A 21,712-nucleotide genomic window follows, 5' to 3' on the forward strand; every position below is an offset into this window, starting at 1 on the left:
GGTCTCTCGTGAAGCAGCAGTCAGACTGTCAGCCAGGTCTGCAGTCATCTGAAGGTTTCCCCAGGGTTGGAGGATCTTCTTCTCAGCTGGCTCTCTCACAGGTGTTGTCAAGAGACCTCATTTCCTCACTGGCTGTGGCGGGAGGTCTGTTTCTTTCTGTAGAGATATGGTTTGGCTGTATTCCCACCCAAATCTTATCTTGAATTCCCATGTGTTGTGGGAGGGACCCAGTGGGAGGTATTTGAATCATGAGGGCAGGTCCTTCCCTGCTGTTCTTGTGATAGTGAATAAGTCTCATGAGATCTGATGGTTTTATAAAGGGGAGTTTCCCTGCCCACACTTTCTTCTCTTTTGTCTGCCGCCATGTGAGACATGCCTTTCACCTTCCACCATGATTGTGAGTCCTCCCTGGCCACGTAGAACTGTAAATCTATTAAACCTCTTTCTTTTGTAAATTGTCCAGTCATGGGTATGCCTTTATCAGCAGTGTGAAATGGACTAATACTCTTACCACTTGGGCCTCTCTGCAGGGCTACCTGAATGGCCTCCTGCCACAGTCATGTGCTTCCCTGGGGCGAGTGAGTGAGAGAGAAGCAAGAGAAGGAGTGGGGGGGTGTTCCATTATTGACTAGAATTTTCTTCCAAATTCCTGTCAAAAGTCTTCCAAGCTTTGATGTTGGCAGTTATTCCTCAAATGAGGAATGTTTGTGTCACAGGTATATCAAATATATATCTCACTGCTCTGTTTCTGTGTCTTTCTCTTCCAAAATCGTTTTCATTTCAATGCTAAATAACAATACAGTCATTTGAAGACATTTTCAATGGTGTTGTCTTTGTCCATTGCATGCTTCCATAATACAGTAGCACAGACTGGGTAATTTTTAAAGAACAGACATTTATTTCTCACAGTTTTGGAGCCTGTGAAGTCCATGATCAAAGAACCAGCTTCTGATGAAGGCTTTCTTGCTGTGTCCTCACATAGCAGAAAAGAGAGAGAACCCACCTGCAAACCCCGTTATTACAGCGGCATTAATTCATTCGTGAGGGTAGAGCCTCCCACTAGGCCCTACCTCCCAACATTGTTACACTAGGGATTCAGTTTCCAGCGCATGAATTTGGGGGCACACATTCAGACAATAGCAGACATTGCAACTTAACACTTCTGTTACTAACAGTGCACGTAACTTGACTGAAGTGGCAGCCATATGAGCATTTATGACCAAACATTTCCATGAGCTAACACTGAGAACTACCCTGTGGCTGTGCCTGACAGGCATCTGTTATCAGGTGCATCCTGATTTCAGAAGTGTTAGAATATGGGGAAAAAAGCTTGTAGAAATTGAAGAAATATGGTAAATAATTTTCTCCCCCACCCGATCATGGGGAAGTACAATAGATCAAAGTCTTCTGCAAGTAAGTTTCTTTCCTCCGATTTTACAAAAGCTGCAACTCACAAAGTGTAAATTGATTGAGAAGGAGATGTGAATGAGTGATTTATGACAAAGAAATATGCAGGTTATTTCTAAAATGTTTCAATTTTTGGTTTCAGATGTATAAATAAGGCAAATCCCTCTTTTGTGACTTTAATTTTTTTTTTTTTTTTTAAGGAATAAAGATTACTATAAACCCAGAGTCAAAGGCAGTCTTGGCTGGACAGTTTGTGAAACTGTGTTGCCGGGCAACTGGACATCCTTTTGTTCAATATCAGTGGTTCAAAATGAATAAAGAGGTAATTTTTTTAATATATCTTTTAATTCTTCTAAGGAGAGAGAATGATAGAGAATTAATTAACATTATCGTCCTAAATGTAGTTTTAACAGTTTGGTAAAAGAGTCTGATAGACATTGCTAGGTTATTACTGAAGTAGTCAATAGTCATTATTTTGGTAAGACAGTTCCAGAATTGTCTCATGAGAACATTGTAAACAATAATGAAATCAGTTCTCCACTCTAAAAATTGTGGAAAATAGGGATTACTTAGGGCAACAGTGTTAGCAAGTATAAAACATCACCAGTACATTCTTGTGTATACAAAACTCTTCACAACAGATTATGTTCCAACCAAAATCTTTAAAAGATTTTCAAGGCTATATGGAAAGTTAATGTGCTATTCTTTTTAAGAATTCCACATCACTGTTTTATCTGTATCGGAAGATTTAGGACCTTGTGGTAGATTCTGAAGTGAAATTCAGATTGGCAGAATGGGCCATTTATTCCTTTTGTGAAATGATTGGATCCCTGCAGCACGCAACAAATAATTTAAAATCACATTTTAGAATTCTCTTTTCTTCAGAGTTCCTTGAGCCACCTTGCACTGGGGATTTCTCAGTGGGCTGGCTGCCTGCATTGTGTCCCACTTCTGTGGGCTTTTCTCTTCGATCCCCTCATCCCTCTCTACCCTCCTCCCACTTCCACAGTACCTTGAAAGTCCATATTCTTTTCACTCTGTTAGTCCCAGTAATTCAGCTTTCTTCCAAACTTGATACCACATCTCCCTTTGCAAATCTGAAACTAAATAAAAGCTGTTCTGAGAATGACTTTTCCTTTAATTGGATTGCCTCATACTATAGGTGAAATCTGTGGTTTTATACGATTTTGTTTCCGTCTGTTACACAGAGGTAAGACAGAGCAACTGTGGAATGTAGTAAAAAGATTGCATGTAGCTTTGGCACTAGATAGGTCTGTGTTGGAACTCTGAATGCCATTATTAGCCATGTGAATTCCTATCATCAGAGGTTGTGAGAATTAAGTAGACAGGATGTTTTACGTGCCTAGGCTCTTGAAAGATGGTACCTAAAGGTATTTTTTAATCATATTTTCTCAATTGCAAAGTTACTTTCATTTTATTAAATGCCCTTTGAGGAGAAATAGTGGAAAAACCCTACTACATTAAGTATATCATTTGTAAGCTATGTCCTGATTGGAGAAAGGTAGAAATGTAGGGGATGGAAAATGCATCTTAGAGTTGAAGAGTTGTAATGGATTTTAAAACTCTTTAACAAGTCAAGTTTTGTCAAACCACATGATCATAGGAGTATTGTAGGAGATGTTTACTTAACAAGTGCTTGTTGAGCACCTGTTTTGTGCTAGGCCGTGTTCTAGGTGTGATGATACAGCACTGACCAGAAGGTCTCTGCCCTCAAAGAGCTTACACGCCAGTGGGGACAGAGCAAGTACTGTTAATTCCTGTGAGTTAAGAGCTATGAGGAAAATCAACAGGGTGGCAACATAATATGAGAAGCTACTAAGGTTTTAAGCAAGGGAAGTAACATGGTAGGATTCGTGGGTTTGTTGTTGTTGTTGTTGTTGTTGTTTAAGACGGAGTCTCGCTCTGTCGCCAGGCTGGAGTGCAGTGGCGCAATCTTGGCTTACTGCAACCTCCGCCTCCCCGGTTCAAGCGATTCCCCTGCCTCGGCCTTCTGAGTAGCTGGGATTACAGGCGTGCATCACCACGCCCAGCTAATTTTTTGTGTTTTAGGAGAGACAGGGTTTCACCATGTTGGCTAGGGTGGTTTCAATCTCCTGATCTCGTGATCCGCCTGCCTTAGCCTCTCAAAGTGCTGGGATTACAGGCATGAGCTACCGCACCCGACTAGGATTCATGTTTTTAAAACATAAACTTGCTGCTTGAAGGAAGCAGAGAACAGCAAGATGAGCAGTTGTCTAATACCTGTGCTTGACTGGAAGTAGCAGTAGCGTGGAGAAGAGAAGGTGGATCACAGTGCATAATTCAGTGTATATTTTAGAGAGAGTCAACTAAGCTGACAGATTAGATGTAGAGCATGGGGAGAAGGAAGAGAAATCAAGGATGACCCCTAGGCTTTCCACATGAGCATCTGAGATGTGTTATATACTGAGGTGTTGAAGACTGGAAAATTAATTGACAGAAGACAGATTAACGGAGAAAAAGCTTATTTGTGTGCATTCAAGAGCTTTCAGAAGGAGTAGCTTGCTAACTGGTTAAGTTATGTAGCTAATTTAGTAGGGAAAGGCAGGGGCCCTGTGAGCATAATGGATGGGTTTCTTCAGGAAAGACAAAGGGGAGAAGAACAAGGGTAGATAGCAAAGTTTGTGGTAATGTTGTTCATGCAGGCACCAGTGGTATGTCCTCTTCATTGTGACCGTAAAGTCCCCAAAGAGAGATTTATGGTAGTTTTACTCTTGGTCTGTTTCCTGGGGGTAAAAGCTGCCCCAAGAGGGAATTTATGGCAGCCTCATTTCCCAGAACTTTCTGTTTTGGGTCAGATAAAGGAAGACTGAGAAGACTTCTTTCTGTATCTGTTGAATCCCAGATATCTTCAATTTAATATAATCTTCATACCAACTCTGGGGTTCTGAGTGGGTCTCCACAGATCTTCAGCCCAAGTAGCCTTTGTTAAGAGGATGCATCTTCCATTTTAACAGGAGGGAACAGAACAGTTATAAATAGGTACAGACATGGATAGGTTTGTGATTTGTTGGCAGAAAAAGGAGATAATTTCTATCTGAAGTCAGTGCCTAAGAGAACTAGGATTACAGGAAGTTTGAGGAAAGAGTATACATCAATAGTCTAGAAAGAAAACACACTTAGGACAATATAGTAGGATTGTCAGGCAGTTCTAAGTGCAGCCTGTCATCCCAGTTGTCACATCCTCAGCAAAATACTCTTGCTTTGGTGTAGGTACTGAAATGGGAGAGAGTAGAGTTCAGTTACTTGGGGTTTGGAGAGGGAGGAGGTGAGCTTTTTAAAGTACAGGTTGAATATCCCTTGTCTGAAATGCTTGGGACCAGAAGTATTTCAGATTTTGGATTTTTTTTTAGGTGCTGAAATATTTGCATTGTATACTTCAAAGTTCAGCATCCCAAATCTGAAATGTTCCAGTGAGCATGATGGAGGTGCTCAAAGAGTTTTGAATTTGGGAGTATTTCAGATTTTAAATCATCAGATTAACCTGTTCTTTGCAAGGGAGTTATTGTAATGAGGCACTTGAGTAAGCCCCTTGGCAATGTGCCAGAGTTGGGTGTAGCTGATCAATTGCTGGGAGCAGAAAAAGCATTAATAGAAGAAACCTTACTATTGGAGGTGGGGACTGTGGATGGCCATCCCATCTTACTGTCTCATTGATATGCTTTCCATAGCCCTTCTCTGTCTAGATCTTGAAGGAGATTGGATATTGTTTGGTTAAGGAGTTTATCCTCTTACAGAATTTTGCAGATCAGAAGGTCTGGGGTCTCAAGGTGAAATAATTTGCCCATGTCTTCCCAGCTAATGTGGTCAGAGCTGAAAGCAATAGCCAAGCCCAATTCTCTGTGTTTTCTCTGTGCCGCTGTGGTGTTTGTATGTTGTATGGCTGCTAAACTCATAAATGTTGCAGTTGTAGATTCTTTCAGTACTCAGTGATTGATCTCTTAAATGCCAGAGCAAATAGTTTTCTGTTAGTGAGCCTTTGGAAGATGTTTGGGGGCCAGCTTAACTCTCTGGTTAATGGATTTGTAAAAGACTGGATTTTTAATACTTCAGTCCTAAATAACTCAAAGTGTTACTGTTTTTAACTCAGAAATGTTTTAGAACTTGGGGGGAAAATGTTGCACTTTCAAAGCTTCATACTGAAATCATAGATTTTGTATAGCATATTTTATAAGATGTGTTTTTGATGAGTCATCCACTTCTCATATTGATTCTTTCACAGATTCCAAATGGAAACACATCAGAGCTTATTTTTAATGCAGTGCATGTAAAAGATGCAGGCTTTTATGTCTGTCGAGTTAATAACAATTTCACCTTTGAATTCAGCCAGTGGTCACAGCTGGATGTTTGCGACGTCCCAGAGAGCTTCCGGAGTAAGTAATGAAAGAAGCTGAATGTTGGGATGGGGATTCCCCATATTTTATTTTATTTTAAATGTTTACTTTTAAACAATTTCAAAGTATCAAAAAGCATAGCAAAATTTCACATAGGTACTTCATCCATTATAATGTCAACCATTGTTAAGATTTGATCCATGTGCTTTGTCTTTCTTTTTTTTTTCTTAATTTTTTTTTTTTTTTTTTTTTTACGACAAGGTCTTTTTGTTGCCCAGGCTGGAGTGCAGTGGCACCATCTGATCTCAGCTCACTGCAACTTCCGCCTCCCAGGTTCAAGTGATTCCTCTTGCCTTAGCTTCCTGAGTAGCTGAGATTACAGGCACATGCTATCACACCCGGGTAATTTTTGTATTTTTAGTAGAAATGGGGTTTTACCATGTTGGCCAGGCTGGTCTTGAACTCCCGACCTCAGGTGACCCACCCGCCTCAGCCTCCTGAAGTGCTGGGATTACAGGTGTGAGTCAGCATGCCCGGCCTGCTTTAATTGTCCTTCTGTGTGTGTGCGCGCACGTTCACAAACGCACACACACATATATGTGTGTGTGCAGATACTTTAGGATGACATAGACAGGCCTTAGTCTGGTCCCTGCCACTGACATCTTCAAGTTTGCCTTCGTTCATGTTCCATTACTCTGCCCTCACACACGGCACCTATATTCAACTTAGTTTCTCCCTGCTGCTTCCGTGGTCTCAAAAATGTCTTGCATATTCACACTCCACATCTTTGCATCACTACTTCCTTCCATCTTGAATACCTTTTCTGTCTGTCATACTTCTATGACTCTTTCAAGCCTCAGCTCCCTCTGCTGCCTTGGCATTCTGATTTTACCTCTATTATAGAACTCGTTGCATTGATTTTGGAATTATTTTTTTGCTAGCTGTCTGAGCAGTGTAGGGATAAGGAGTTCCCTTTTCTCTTTCTAGTTCTTAGAACAAAGCCTGGCAGGTAGTAGTCGCTTACCAGTTATGCAATTCATTGACCACCCTCATGAGGCACAGCCTTGGGCTTCGCTATTACAGCTATTTTAAACTAAGTATGAGAGAGAGCCCCTGACCCCAAACTACTTACACAACTATCAGGAAAGATTATCTGCTGCAATAGAAAGCAGAAAGACTTTCTTGCTACCACCTCTTTCTCCCAAAAGTTAATCTTTTGAACATATTTCTATATTTTGGTTGGTTGTGTTGTCAGGCTTGTCTCCCTATTTAACTGAACTCCTGAAGGGAAAGTCTCGGTCTTAATAATCTTTCGTAAAAACAAACACTCAATAACCAATAGCACTCAGTAGATGTTTGTTGACAGAATGAAGAACCAGGGTGAATTCTGTTTAACAAAGTAGAGAGGGAAATATTTCCTTCAAAAACATTTAATATTCTTACATTTAAAGCACAAATTCAAAGCTACCTAAGAATCTCTGAAGGATTCTTGATATCTAAAACACTTCCTTATTTAAGAAACAGATTGTGGATCTGGCATGGTAGCTCACACCTGTAGTCCCAGTACTTTGGGAAGCTGGGGTGCTGGGGCGGGTGAATCACTTGAGGCCAGGGGTTCAAGACCATGCTGGGCAACATGGCAAAACCCTATCTCTACAAAAAAAAATGCAAAAAAAAAAAAAAAAAAAATGGGGCCTGATGGTGCACACCTGTAGTCGCAGCAACTCAGGAGGCTGAGGTGCGAGGATCACTCAAGCCCGGGAGGCGAAGGTTGCAGTGAGCTGAGATCACACCAGTGCACTCCAGCCTGGGTGACATAGCAAGACCCTGTCTCAAAAAATAAGAAAAAGAAACATTGTGAAACTAACATCATGGAAAAATGCTGTTTTCTGAAGTTACTCTTACTCATGAATACTAAATATGATCATTATAAAAAGTAGATCAGTAGATAAGCACATAGCATTTGAGACCTGATAGTCTTGAGTTCTATAATTAGGATATGAATCAAGAAGAGGTCAGTTTGTTATGAATTTGAATGTTGTGGTCTTCAGTTTTGTAGGAGAAAAAACTCTCATGTAGTAGTCTTGCTGCTCACTTTTCGATTCTTTTCCATAATGCATATTTTTCTCCCAAACTATTGTATTGCTCCTGAAAAATTATCTTGTGGAAAAAAACTCTAGCATTGATGTCAGCACCAAAGGCCATGTAGTGTATCATTCACTGCAAGGAAACATTCATCAGACTGCTTTGCTACTCACTCTGCTCCATCTTTTTAGTTCAATAACTAGCATTGATCAAGACAAAAAACCAGTCTCCTCTAAAGAGCAGTTGTCAGATATTTTGTTTATTTGGTGCACAATCAAGAGCCATGTTCTTTGTTGTATTTGCCGGACAAAAAGAAGGATAGGGAGGGAAACACACTTTTTGTTAAAAGAGTTAGAATGCTGCTGTCCTTCATTCTTTTCTCTCACTTTAGCCTTTTGTAAACTCAAATAATGTTAAGGTTGTTGAGAAATAAAATATCGGTCAGGCGCGGTGGCTCATGCCAGTAATCCCAGCACTTTGGGAGGCCGAGGCGGGCAGATCACGAGGTCGGGAGTTTGAGACCAGCCTGACCAACATGGTGAATCCCTGTCTCTACTAAAAATACAAAAATTAGCTGGGCGTGGTGGCCCGTGACTGTAATCCCAGCTACTCAGGAGGCTGAGGCAGTAGAATCGCTTGAACCCAGCGGGTGGAGGTTGCAGTGAGCCAAGATCGCGCCATGGCACTCCAGCCTGGGTGACAGAGTGAGACTCCATCTCAAAAAAAAAGAAAATATCACCATTTTCTTTAAATAAAAAATACTTCATGCACCTCTGTATTAGCCCATTCTCATAGTGCTATAGAGGTACTATCTGAGACTGGGTAATTTATAAACAGAAGAGTTTTAATTGACTCACAGTTCTGCATGGCTGGGAAGGCCTCAGGAAACTTACAATCATGGTGGAAGGTGAAAGGAAAGCAAGGCATGTCTTACATGGTGGCAGGAGGGAGAGAGAGCAAACAGGGGAAATGACAGACATGTAAATAACCAGATCTGTGAGAACTCACTGTCACGAGAACAGCATGGGGGAAACTGCCCCCATGATCCAATCGCTTCCCACCAGGTCCCTCCCTCAACATGTGGGGATTACAGTTCGAGATGAAATTTGGGTGGGGACACAGCCAACCCATATCAACCTTTCTCAATTTTATTTAACTTTTTTTATCCCATTTTTTATTGAGGGGTAATTTATATACAGTACAATGTACAGATAACTACATGTACAGTCCAGTGAGTTTTAACATATATATATATATATATATAACATGGGTATATGTACCCATTTAACATATATATAGTCATTGACCAGTCTAGATATTTTATATTCAGCTTCTTCCACTCAGCATAATGTTTTCAAAATTTACTCATGTTGTTCAGTGTATCATTAGGCAGTCCCGTCTTTTTGCTGAGTAACATTCCATTGTATGGATTGACTAGTTTGTTTATTCATTCTCCTATTGATAGACATTTAGTTTGTGTCCAGTTTTGGAATATTATGAATAAAGCTACGATTAATATTCTCATACAAGGCCTTTTCTGGACATATGTTTTATTTCTTCTGGATAGTTACATAGAAGTGGAATTGCTGAATCATAGAGTAGATATATGTTTAAGTTTTCTTAACTGCCAAAGTTTCCAAAGTAGTTTACCATTTTGCATTACCACCAACAGGGTATGAGAATTCAGGTTACTCGCCCCATATCTTGGCTAACATTGGTTGTTAGCTCTTATTGATGAATTAAGCTTTTGGTCATTATGAAATGCTCCTTTATCTCTGGTAATCCTCTTTGTCTTGAAGTTTACTTTGTGTGATACTAATATAGCCATGGAAGCTTTCTTTTTTGTTTTGTTTTGTTTTGAGAGGGGGTCTCACTCTCACCGAGGTTGGAGTGCAGTGGCACGATCACGGCTCACTGCAACCTCTGCCTCCCAGGCATAAATGATCCTCCTACCTCAGCCTCCTGAGTAACTGGGACCACACACATGCACCACTGCACCTGGCTAATTTTTTATATTTTTGGTAGAGACAGGATTTCATCATGTCGCCCAGGCTGGTCTCAAGCGATCTGCCCACCTCAGCCTCCCAAAGTGCTGGGATTACTGGCATGAGCCACCGCGCCTGGCCAGCACCATGGCATTTCTTTCATAAGCTTTTTTGTATAGTATATATTTTTCATTCTTTTAGTTTGGAATGTCTTTGTTTAAAGTTTCATTTTAGATGACAGAATACAGGTAAGTGTTGCTTTTTGCTCTAGTCTAGAAAAAAGTCTTAAAGGTGTTTAGTCCATTTACATATAATGTGATTATGTTTAAGTCTGACATCTTGGTGTTTGTTTTCAGTTAGTCTCATCTGTTTTCTTTTGATCCTCCTTTCCTGCCCTCTTTTGGACTGGGATTACAGGTGTGAGCCACTGTGCCCGGCCAAAAAAGCATTTTTTAATATTCCATTTTATCTCCTTTATTGACTTTAGCTATGTCTTAGTGTTATTTTTTAGTGGCTGTTTTAGAGATTACAGTATGCCTCTAACTTATTGTAGTAAACCTTCTACATATTCTACCTTAAAATATAAGAACCTTATATAGTATACTTTCATTGTGCCCCCCATTGTATATTTCTTGTCATATATTTTACTTCTACATTTACTTTTAAGCAATCTTGTAAAGATACATATGTGTGTGTATATATATATATATATTTTTTTTTTTTGAGATGGAGTCTCACTCTTTTTTCTTTTTTTTTTTTTTTTGAGATGGAGTCTCTCTCTGTCGCCCAGGCTGGAGTGCAGTGGCGTGATCTCGGCCCACTGCAAGCTCTGCCTCCCGAGTTCACGCCATTCTCCTGCCTCAGGCTCCCGAGTATTTGGGACTACAGGCGCCCGCCACCACGCCCGGCTAATTTTTTGTATTTTTTAGTAGAGACGGGGTGAGTCACTCTTATCACCCACACTGGAGTGCAGTGGCACGATCTCGGCTCACTGAAACCTCTGCCGCCCAGATTCAACTGATTCTCCTACCTCAGCCTCCTGAGTAGCTGGGATAACAGGCGCCTGCCACTATGCCCGGGTAATTTTTTATTTTTAGTAGAGACGGGGTTTCACCATCTTGGCCAGGCTGGTCTTGAACTCCTGACCTAATGATCCACCTGCCTCGGCCTCCCAAACTGCCGGGATTACAGGCGTGAGCCACCGCGCCCAGCCCATGTGTGTATAATTTTTAAAGATTTTATTTAAAATATTCACTGACATAGTTACCTGTTGTGGCACTCTTGAGTCTTTCCTTCTGACCCAGGTTGCTATCAAGTAAAATTTCCCTTCTGGCTGAAGAATTCCTCTTAACACTTCTTATGGTTCAGGTCTGCTGTTTTTCTGTAATAATTTGTAAAAATTATTTGTGAAATAATTTGTAGACAAATTATCTCAGCATTTGAATTCTGTTCATCTGTTGTCTTCATTTTTGAAGGATATTTTTGTTGGGTATAGAATTTTAGAGGTGCATTGGTTTGTTTTCACCACTTTAAAGATGCCATTCCATTGTCTTTTGGCCTCCATTGTTTATCATGGAAACTTATTTATTCCTTTTATAATTGCTTCCTTGAATTTTTCCTGCTTGGAGTTCTCTGATTCTTGGACCTGTAAGTTATCTTTCGTCAATTTTGAATCATTTTTAGCCATAATCTCCAAATATTTTTCTTCTACTTTCTTTCTGGGACTCTTAATTATATGTATGTTAGACTATTTGATATTGTCCCACAGATCTTGTAAGCTTTGTCTTTTTTTTTTTTTTTCTTTCCTTCACTTTATCTCTTTTGTTTCCAGTTAGATTTCTTTTAACCTGTTTTCAAGATTACTGATCTTTTGGTGTGACCAGTTTGCTGGTAAGCCCATCAAATGCACTGATGAGTGAAAATCTTGATATTTTGAATTTCTGTTATTTCCATTTGGCTCTTTTTTTTTCCTTCAATTTCTCACTGCTGAAATTGTAAGTTGGCCACCATCTTCTGTGCAAGTTGATTAACTGTCTTTCTCTCCAGATCCTTTAAGATGTTTATCTTCAAATTAATGTGAGTCTCTATCTGATAATTCCAGAATGTAGGCCAGCTCTGCTTTTCTTTCTTTTTCTTTTTTTTTTTAATAAGTAAACATGGTTTATTTTAGAAATGTGAGGCTATTTCAACATTAGGAAAATTTTTTTTTAATTATACTTTAAGTTTTGGGATACATGTACAGAACGTGCAGGTTTGTTACATAGGTATACACACGCCATGGTGGTTTGCTGCACCCATCAACCTGTCATCTACATTAGGTATTTCTCCTAATGCTGTCCCTACCCTAGCTCCCCAGCCCCTGACAGGGTTACATTTTCTTTCTTCTTCATAAGTCTCATAATTATTTATTCAATGCCGAACATTGAGTATAAAAGAAAAATAGCATTAACATATGAGATTAACATATTACACATTAACATATAACATAGAGATTGAAATTAATATTTTTATGCCCAGGAACTAGACACACCCCTCATAATGGCTACTAGAATAGGGGTATGAGTCCATCCAGTTTGTAGTTGTTAGGTCTGGGCTTTAGACCCAGTTTACTACTGACGGAATTGAGGGTAGAATGAGGATTTCCCTTTGGCAGGACTGAAATTGACATATCGAGAAGACTTTAGAAATCTCTGTTTTACAGCTCTAGTGCCAAACTGCAAGAGATCTCTCTCCACTTTACATCCAGAGTCTCAGCTTATTGGACCACTGAAGCATTTTTGTTCTCCAGCCCCACCCTTGTCTCTTCTATGTCTCAGGGGGTCTGAGACCCCCCTGCCTAGGAGCTGCCTTGCCCCCAGCCAGCCTTGGAAAGCAAAGGCACTGCATTCACTGAGGGCCTCGTGGGCCTCCAAGGGTTTCCCTCAGGCCTCTGTTGTGCCATCAGCCTTCAACAGGCCCTCTGGACCTGCACTTCACAGGTGATCTTTTAGCTCTCCTCTCCTCCTTCACCTTCTGCAAGAGCACTTGAGAAGGGCCCAATAGAGGGAGTTGGTGAGTAAGGCAGAATCTTTTGCAGCTGGGGTTCCTTGAGGATCTAGTTGGTCATGCCCGCTAGGGGTGACCAGCCATCTGGTTTGCCCAGGACTTTCCTAGTCTTAGCACTTTCAAGTGCTGCATTCTGGGAAACCTTTCTGTCCTAGGCAAACTGATACCACTGGTTACCCTAATGCCAGCTCACACTCTGCCTTTAAAATTTTGTAAAACATTCAGCTGGCTTACCCTTCCTTGTCAACTCAGTTCTAAAGGCATTAGGTGGCGCCAAACATGGTAGACATTTGTGTGGGGTGGGAGGCGGTGGGAAGGGACTGCGATGACCCAGAGCAGGATATCAAAGCCCAGGTAAGGTGTCCGTGTGGGAGTAGAGCAGTCTCCAGAAATAATCCTGATGAATTAAGAGAGCAATGTATATCTTTCTAGACCATTTTTGTGCATGTAATAATAATTATAAATGGAATCATATTCATTCAATGAATATTACTGATCACCTGTAATGTGTTAGACACTGAGTTTCATAATAGAGACTTGTTGCATAAAATTGACAAGCTCTTTGCCTTCAGGAAACTTAAAGAGTATTAAGTGAGTGTTAAGTAAATGATGTCTAATATCTGCCTGGGGTAGAAATGTTAGTGATAACTCACCCATATTTATTCAGTGCGGGTTACGAAACTTATTTCAGTATGTCAAAGAACGGAACATAGAGCTTTCCATGTTAAATGCCAATATCATTCAAGATATTAATAAGTTGTTTGCCTCCATCAAAAAGATTCTGCAGCCAAGCACATTTGGAAGACACATGAACTATATTCCTCTCCTTAACTGACAATACATACTAACACTTTGAAAGCTTTGAGAAGTCCTGCAATCGAGAAATGTGTTTAACCCAGAATTTTCTCAGCTTATTTGTCTACAGCATTCTTTTGGCCACAGAATATCTCTTAATATTTCTATGAGTGCTATAGTTTTTTTAAACGGTTTGGGAAATGTTATTAAAGATTGTAACAAATGAAGGGGGAACTTGACACATCTCTTTAATTATAGGGAAATTTTATTTTTATTTTTAACCTAGAGATTTTATTTTTTCTTTTAATTTAAGGAAGTGTTGATGGCGTCTCTGAATCCAAGTTGCAAATCTGTGTTGAACCAACTTCCCAAAAGCTGATGCCAGGCAGCACATTGGTTTTACAGTGTGTTGCTGTTGGAAGCCCTATTCCTCACTACCAGTGGTTCAAAAATGAATTACCATTAACACATGAGACCAAAAAGCTATACATGGTAGGAAGTTGATTTTGGGGGCTTTTGGGGGAGTTAACATGTAAAACAAATGGTATATTTGAAATATAAGGTGAACATTAAAACTCATATCCTTTCAGATGTTTTAATGTTTTCAGTATTTTTATTTAAAGTCCCTTTTGATTTCATATTAACTAGCTCTTATATTTGCTAAAGTGCTAGAATTCAACTCAGGCTTATATGTAAAATGTCAAATAGTATTGCATGAAACTCAGCACTGTTGGAATCATTACAACATTTACTTGCTGGTATTTAACCTGATGAATGGAGCTAATGTAACAATGTCTAAAGCCTTCTAAGATGTTATGTTTTGGAGGGTATTTTTAAAACACAAAATGACTTTTTCTCCAAGCCATTAAAATTGAAGAGGAAGCATTTACATGTTCTAATATTGATATAGGTGCCTTATGTGGATTTGGAACACCAAGGAACCTACTGGTGTCATGTATATAATGATCGAGACAGTCAAGATAGCAAGAAGGTAGAAATCATCATAGGTAAGAAGTATTTCCCCAGTGTTCTGACAAGTGGACTATAATATAAGCTATATAAACTGCAACGTTTAAGCAAAGGAAATTATACTTTTTACCCCATACTATTTAATGATGTGTTAAGCATTAGAAGTTATATTGTTTATATTGAAATTTGAAAGAATGCATACTAAAATCATAATCTAGGTTCACAGAAAGCAAAAAGAATCAGGAAAAAAAGCAATTTTATTTAAATTATTTTAGTTAGTTTATTTTCAACATTTATGATAAAATATGTATTCTTTAAAGCTTTAGCTACAAAAAACTTGATTCAGTGGGAAAAGATTTTTGGCCAGGTGCAGTGGCTCACACCTGTAATCCCATCACTTTTGGAGGCCAAAGGTTGGTGGTTCAGTTAAGCCCAGGAGTTTGAGACCAGCCCGGGCAACATAGTGAGACTCCATCTCTAATACAAATAAATAAATAAATTAGCTAGGCATGGTGGCATGCACTTGGTCCCAGCTACTTGGGAGGCTAAGGTGGGAGGATTGCTTCAGGCTGGGAGGTTGAATTAAAAATAATAATAATAAAAGAAAAAGATTTTTAATAAAACATTTTTAAAAACAAACATTATACACATATAAAGGAAAGAAAGGTTATTAATCAACAGTCCCATTCTTAACTGCGTAATTTGGGAATTTGTTATATTTCAGCTTAATATATTTATAGTTATATTGTTCATAGTAGGAGGTATTGATGCATGTGTTGGTTTGCCAACATATCTCTATGATATTGATCTCTATTTGCTTGACGGCTGCCATTCTTAAGATCATGAATTACAATATATTCAAATTTGTTTTTTCTGAAACAAGGAAGAACAGATGAGGCAGTGGAGTGCACTGAAGGTAGTGTAAGTCTTTGGTTTGAAACCAAATCTCCTGCATGCTAGTTACTCTTGGGATTGGTGGAGTGCTTTTAGCCTACTGAGTGCAGTGATGGAAAAAATACTAGCTGTAAGAAATGATTTTGATTGAAGAATATTGTATTTTAATCTTTGAAGTTTTATAAATGGACAGACACGATTAAATTGACACAGTATTACAATAACTAATCTTCAGTTGACTTTCTTTTAATATTACATATAAGAACAAAGTTTCTGCATTGTATCTTTTGAGTAGTGAACATTTGCAATTAACTCTTAATGTTAATTTTTATCTACATAAAATTTGTAAAAAAGATAGGTGGCTATGTGATCATGGATATTTGTTTTAGATTATTTTGTCTGTCCTTTAGCCATGATTAGATGCTCTCAAATGAAATTTAGTTTTTATAAAAGTTTCAGGAGAGGAGATTTATTGTTTAACGTATGTTCTATGAAATATTAAATATTCTGTATTAATATAAAATTGATCAGGATTTTTTGAAGCTACAAGACTCTAGATAATCTACCATGTCACCTTTACCATAATATGTAAAGGGAACTGAAAATCTATTTCAACATAAACTTCTAATTTGTTTTAATTAGCCAAAGCATAGTACTTAAATTGTAATGAGTAAATATTAAAACTTGGATCATCTTTCCTTAGTGTGATGTCACATTGTTTTGCAAAATTAGATTTGTGGATGGCAAAGTATTTTTTTCAATTTCTGCCTCTATTACATAAGCTTAGGCTCTACTTGGGTAAAGCAAGGAAATAATGTTAAATTTTATATTTTCTGATTTTCCTGTCCTTCACGTCTCTATAGTATCACTTTGAAATACTATAATTACTGTTTTCGTTCTAATATATAGTTGCAAACAAGAATTCTCTCTTGTAAGGGAGTTCTGATCCCATGATCTGTTAACCCTGTTTGAGGAAAGCCATGTGAAGAAATCCTAATCGAACTCCTCTTCCTCTCCTAATCCTTTTTGCCTAATTGCATGGTTTTTAAGTCTTCCTAATGTTGGAAACCTCTAAGAATAAATATAAGCTAGCACTGCTGTTTGGCTCCAAGGTGATGCATGTGAATTATCACCTTGCTGTGCTGCTTCTATACCTGCAGTATTCTCTATAATTTTTGCAGTAGCAAGCACACTATTAAATAATAATTTTCAAATAACTCTATTTAGAACATATAGAGATGAAAATCCAGTTACGAAGTTTCTCCAGAAGTCTCAGATGAAAAAATTAGATCCAAATTTTTTTTCAATGAAAGTCCACAAAGTTGAGAATTGCATATGAACAGTGTCCTTTATTATATATATATTTTTTACCTATTTAGCATGGTGTCCTCTATTTCATTTTGTATATTTTGTTCAAGAGACTTGATCAGACTATTCAGCCATAAAAAAGGAATGAAATGATGTCACTTGCAGCCACATGGATGGAACAGTCATTATGTTAAGTGAAATAAGCCAGGCACAGAAAGACAAATATCATATGTTCTTACTTATCTATGAGAGCTAAAAAAGTTGATCTCATGGAGGTAGAGAGTAGATTGAGACTGGGAGGAGGCTTGGGGGTGGATGAAGAGAGGTTGGTTAATAGGTACAGACCTGCAGTTAGAAGGAATAAGTTCTAGTGTTTGATAGCACAGTAGGGTGACAATAGGTAACAGCTATTTACCATGTCTTTCAAAATAGCTAGAAGTGAAATGTTCCCCACACAAAGAAATAAGTGTCTGAGATGATGGATATCCTAAAAACTTGATTTGATCATTAGATATCATATGCATGTGTCAAAATATCATATGTATCCCATAAATATGTACAATTATTATGTATGAATGAAAAAAAGATACTTGATCAGGATGAGGGTGCGGGTTGAATAGGTGGATTTTTTTAGGGCAGTGGAACTATTCTGTATGATTAATGATGAATACATGTATACAAATTTTAATCATTTAGGAGGTCAGAAGAGGGGGGTTCCAAGATGGAATACAGACTATGAGAAAAGAACCTAACTGTATTGCAAATGTATGATACAGCCTCACTGAAGAGGGGTGAAAGAGTACGGTGCTGCTGACCTAAATAAGTAACTGGGAATGAGTTGAGCCTAATACTGAAGGCAAAAAAATTGCACATAACCCATGTGCTGACTCAGACCTTCTGCAATTGATTTTATGTAACATATAAGAATAAAGTTTCTACATAAAAAAAGTATTAATAGTATATAACATTTGTAATTTATTGTTAATGTTAATTTTTATCTTCATAAAACTTGAAAAAAATAGATAGCTATAATGTCATTGCTTATTTTACCTATCCATTGGCCATGATAAGATGTCCCATGGGGGTACAGGTTAATTCCGAAACCACTATTTCTCCCCAAAACACCTTACACCTTGAGAAACTATGAATCTAACCATGAGAAAAACATCAAATCTCAGTTGAGTGACATTCTGCAAAATACCTGACAGTTACTCCTCAAAACTGTCAGTGTCATCACAGACAAGGAACACCTGAGCAGGTGTCAGAACCAAGAAGATACAAGCCTGAGGAGACACAAGCAGTTGTAATGTGAGATCCTGAATGGAGTCCCTGAGCAAAGAAGACCATTAATGGTTCATTAGTTGTGACAAATATACTAGTCTAGCATAAGACATGACGAATACACTAGGCTAATATAAGATGTTAATAATAGAGAAATTAGGTATGGGGTATATAGGAACTCTCTCTGCACTACCTTCACAGTAGTTCTGTAAACCTTAAAATGTTCTAAAATTAAAAGTTGACTTAAGATCATTTGAGATTACTGTTTTTAATTAGCCAGAATATCTAAAACTATGAATAAATTATGAAAGAGCCTAATTTTTGTCACTTAATGAAAACAGTGATAGCTTAGAAGTCCTAAATGATAAGCACAGCAATATTCACTATTCTTTGCTATTCAGTATTTGCATGGCTTCTTCATTTAATTTGAAAAGTTGTAAACTGATAAAACACTATAACATGATTCACTGGCTCAAAACTACTTTGATTAGTCTTACTATTTGTGCTAAATTGGCATTTAGATTACTTAATCTATTTTCTCTTACTTTGTTTTAGATGAATTAAATAATCTTGGTCATCCTGGTGAGTAATACAAACATAAAACTTTAGTTTTCGATTTTTAAGTTGTTGAATGCAGTAAAGTTACCGTAGGTACTCTTTTGCTATAGTAATACTAGTAACTTTTTTCTCTTTATTGAAATAATGTAATTTAAGGTTGAAATTAACTACATGAAGTACAATTTTATACAAGTGATACGTTAAAAATATTTTAGGTTATAAAATTGTAAGGGTAGAAAAGAAGTGTTTGAGGTAACATAAAACCTCAATGTATTATCATTGTGTATTACTCCTTATATCATAACAAGGAAGTTAATGGGGGAAGTACGTGACCTTTAATCTGAAAGCAGGAAGCAGTGTTTGACAGAGTGACAGGGGTAACATTTCTGAACTGATCAGACCCCTGGGACCTTTTTCTCAGTGACTCAGTCATAAAGCGTATCTGAACTAGTTGGGTGGGTGCCTATATCTGGAGTAAGAAGTGTGTTTGTGGGGATCATTGGCACCGTACGGGTGGGTTGGTCAGTGACCATTTCTTAATGAGTGACAGTTGTCAAGAGTACGTAGAACTCTGTAGGCTAATTTTAATTAGAACAGATTTCTAACAAATTAAGCCTTCAACTGAGACAAAAGGCATATCAACAGTGAGAACTACATGAAGACACAGGATATCAACATAGTGCAGGCTTTCTGAAAGACAATGATGGAACCTGTGGATAGATCTGAAAATAAAACCTTTCAGGAGTAGATTAAGAAGGTGGTTATGTCATTTAATATTTGTAGAAAACCCTATTACTTCTCCACTTATTTCTCATTATTTTAGCATCATTACTAGTTTGCTTAGTGTCATACTCATATTGCATTAGCAAACATCTATTATTGTGAATGCCATTGGGCTGTGCTGACTGTATATAAGCAAATTAGACACAGAAAGTCCCCATTACCTGTGCGTCATTCTCCTTGCTGTAGTGTCCTCAAATTCACATAAAGCCTCAGTGAGACCTGCCTCAAGTAGGTCTTGAACTGTCAAAAACCATCCTAGTAATTGTTTCTCTTGATCTGGATAGAATCCCCTTTCCTAAATTAGTCTGTTAATTCTTGCTTTTCTTTAATGAACGTTATGAAAAGTTATTTCAGAAAAACTTTTATAAATAGCCACCACTAAGATTCTAAAATTTTCCTGGCCCTTTGAGTTTTTCCTTATTTCCCACAATTCAGGGAGTACCAAAAATTTAGGTTTAAAAGAAGAATGTTGTATAGGGAAAGCTTTTAATAGGCTTCAGTGGCATTTATTTTACCAGTAGTACAAAGTTCTCTCTCGACAGTAGTGGACACACAACTGATAAACTACATCTTTCCCTACATGGTGCTTCAGGTGCGGGGCAGGATTTTATTTTGTGTATAGTAGAGGGTGAAAGCATAGAATCCAGAAGGAGACTCCCGAAGTTAGTATCCAGATTTGCTACTTACTAGCTTCATAACTTTGGGCAAGTGACTTTAATCTGTCTCTGCCTTAATTTCCTTATCTACATAATGGGGTTAATAATAATAGGCGCCTCACAGGGTAGAGTGAGGTTTCATTAGATCTGTTATATATAAAGCATATAGAACGGTGCCAGCTGAGGCATCAGGAAATGGTAACTACTGCTACTTCCTATTGTGAACACCACCATCGTTTTTTCCATTCAAGAGTGTTTTTATTAAAAATCTGAAGAGTAGAAACTGTATTCTGTAAGTGATGCTGCTGATGTTATATACTTTTCATGTATCTTTAACTCTGGAAATATACCATGGATCTTACATGTTTTGCTTTTTTATCTTTGTATAGATAATAAAGAGCAAACAACTGACCAGCCTTTGGGTGAGTAGAGCTTTAAAATGCATGATCAAAGTATAATTATTGTGTATAACTCCAGAAGAAATTAAAGACATTTTAATTTGATTTTTTAAAGAAATATTTGAATAACATCGGGACCAAATGTTTTATTTTTTTGTATCTGTGAAAGGAGGTTTAGAACAGGAGGCTTAAAAATGATTACAAATTCAGTTTCTAGGGTCAAGTCAACTTCTGTGGAGTAATTTGTGTGTTTCTCACGATATGCAAACAGACATGCGTACAAAAAGAAACATGTACATGCTGCATAGTTAGCAAAGAGGAGGAAGTGGTTAGTATTGTCTTTTGGTGAGGGATAGAAATCACAAGGGCTGCAGTAGCTTTAGCATTTGCTCCCGTCTTCTCCAATGGGAAGAGAAAAGAATTTAGGATAAAATGTAAATGAACAGTTGCATTTGAAGAATGCCTGGGACAAGAAAATGTAAGGGAGAAAACTTTAGCAGATAAAAGTTTAGCAGATTAACATTTAAAGATGGTAAAAATAGCTAACATCTTGCTGCTGGCAGAAGCCAGATAAAATATGTCTAAAATTTGTCCATTGGATTCAGCTACTGAAGATGTGATTGGTGGCTTTGAGCGGAATGTTGAAAGTGCCTAATATGTGTCAGTTACTGAGTTATGCTGGGAATTTAAACATGGATACAATGTATAAAATAATGGAAAAAGAAAGATTCAGAAGTGAACAAATGAAGACAGTACATGTTAATTTGTTGGAAAGAAAGAGTGATTTGAAATTAACTAGTTAGGGCATATATTCAAAGTGTTTTGGTAGGAGGGAAAATGTGAGGATATTTACATTTGGAAAGGAAGTATCTGTTGAGACTGTGTAGATTAGAGTGATCCATCAAAGAGAGGACAATTTATAGAGCAAGTTCCTAGAAGAGATGATAGGGATTTGGGCCAAGGTGAAAACAAGAGAAATTGGCTTTAATCAGAATGTTGAAACCTCTTTTGAGATTAAAAAGGAGAGATTGGTGAACAGATAGATTTATTGGGAAGCTGAGGACATTTTTAGTTTATGTTTTTTGTTTCTAAGTAATTAGGCATAGTAATATGCTTAAAAGATTGAGGAAAAGGCCGGGCATGGTGGCTCACGCCTGTAGTCCCAGCACTTTGGG

The 21,712-nt window shown here is 37.9% G+C and overlaps 1 protein-coding gene across 2 annotated transcripts in view; it reads left to right on the forward strand.

Moving 5' to 3' along the window:
• The window catches only part of MALT1 (MALT1 paracaspase), an 81,219-nt gene that overhangs the window by 23,356 nt on the left and 36,151 nt on the right, over positions 1-21,712 (forward strand). Inside the window, exons 3-9 of one of the 2 annotated variants that reach the window (XM_024236039.3) lie at positions 1,608-1,729; positions 5,669-5,819; positions 14,004-14,182; positions 14,601-14,697; positions 15,543-15,575; positions 18,698-18,724; positions 20,529-20,561. In XM_024236039.3, coding sequence (XP_024091807.1) covers positions 1,608-1,729; positions 5,669-5,819; positions 14,004-14,182; positions 14,601-14,697; positions 15,543-15,575; positions 18,698-18,724; positions 20,529-20,561 — 642 coding nt within the window. The remainder of the gene's footprint in view (positions 1-1,607; positions 1,730-5,668; positions 5,820-14,003; positions 14,183-14,600; positions 14,698-15,542; positions 15,576-18,697; positions 18,725-20,528; positions 20,562-21,712) is intronic. The other variant, XM_054538020.2, reaches the window with a different exon arrangement.

Source organism: Pongo abelii, chromosome 17, assembly GCF_028885655.2.
Source record: "Pongo abelii isolate AG06213 chromosome 17, NHGRI_mPonAbe1-v2.0_pri, whole genome shotgun sequence".
NCBI classification, from domain to species: Eukaryota; Metazoa; Chordata; class Mammalia; order Primates; family Hominidae; genus Pongo; species Pongo abelii.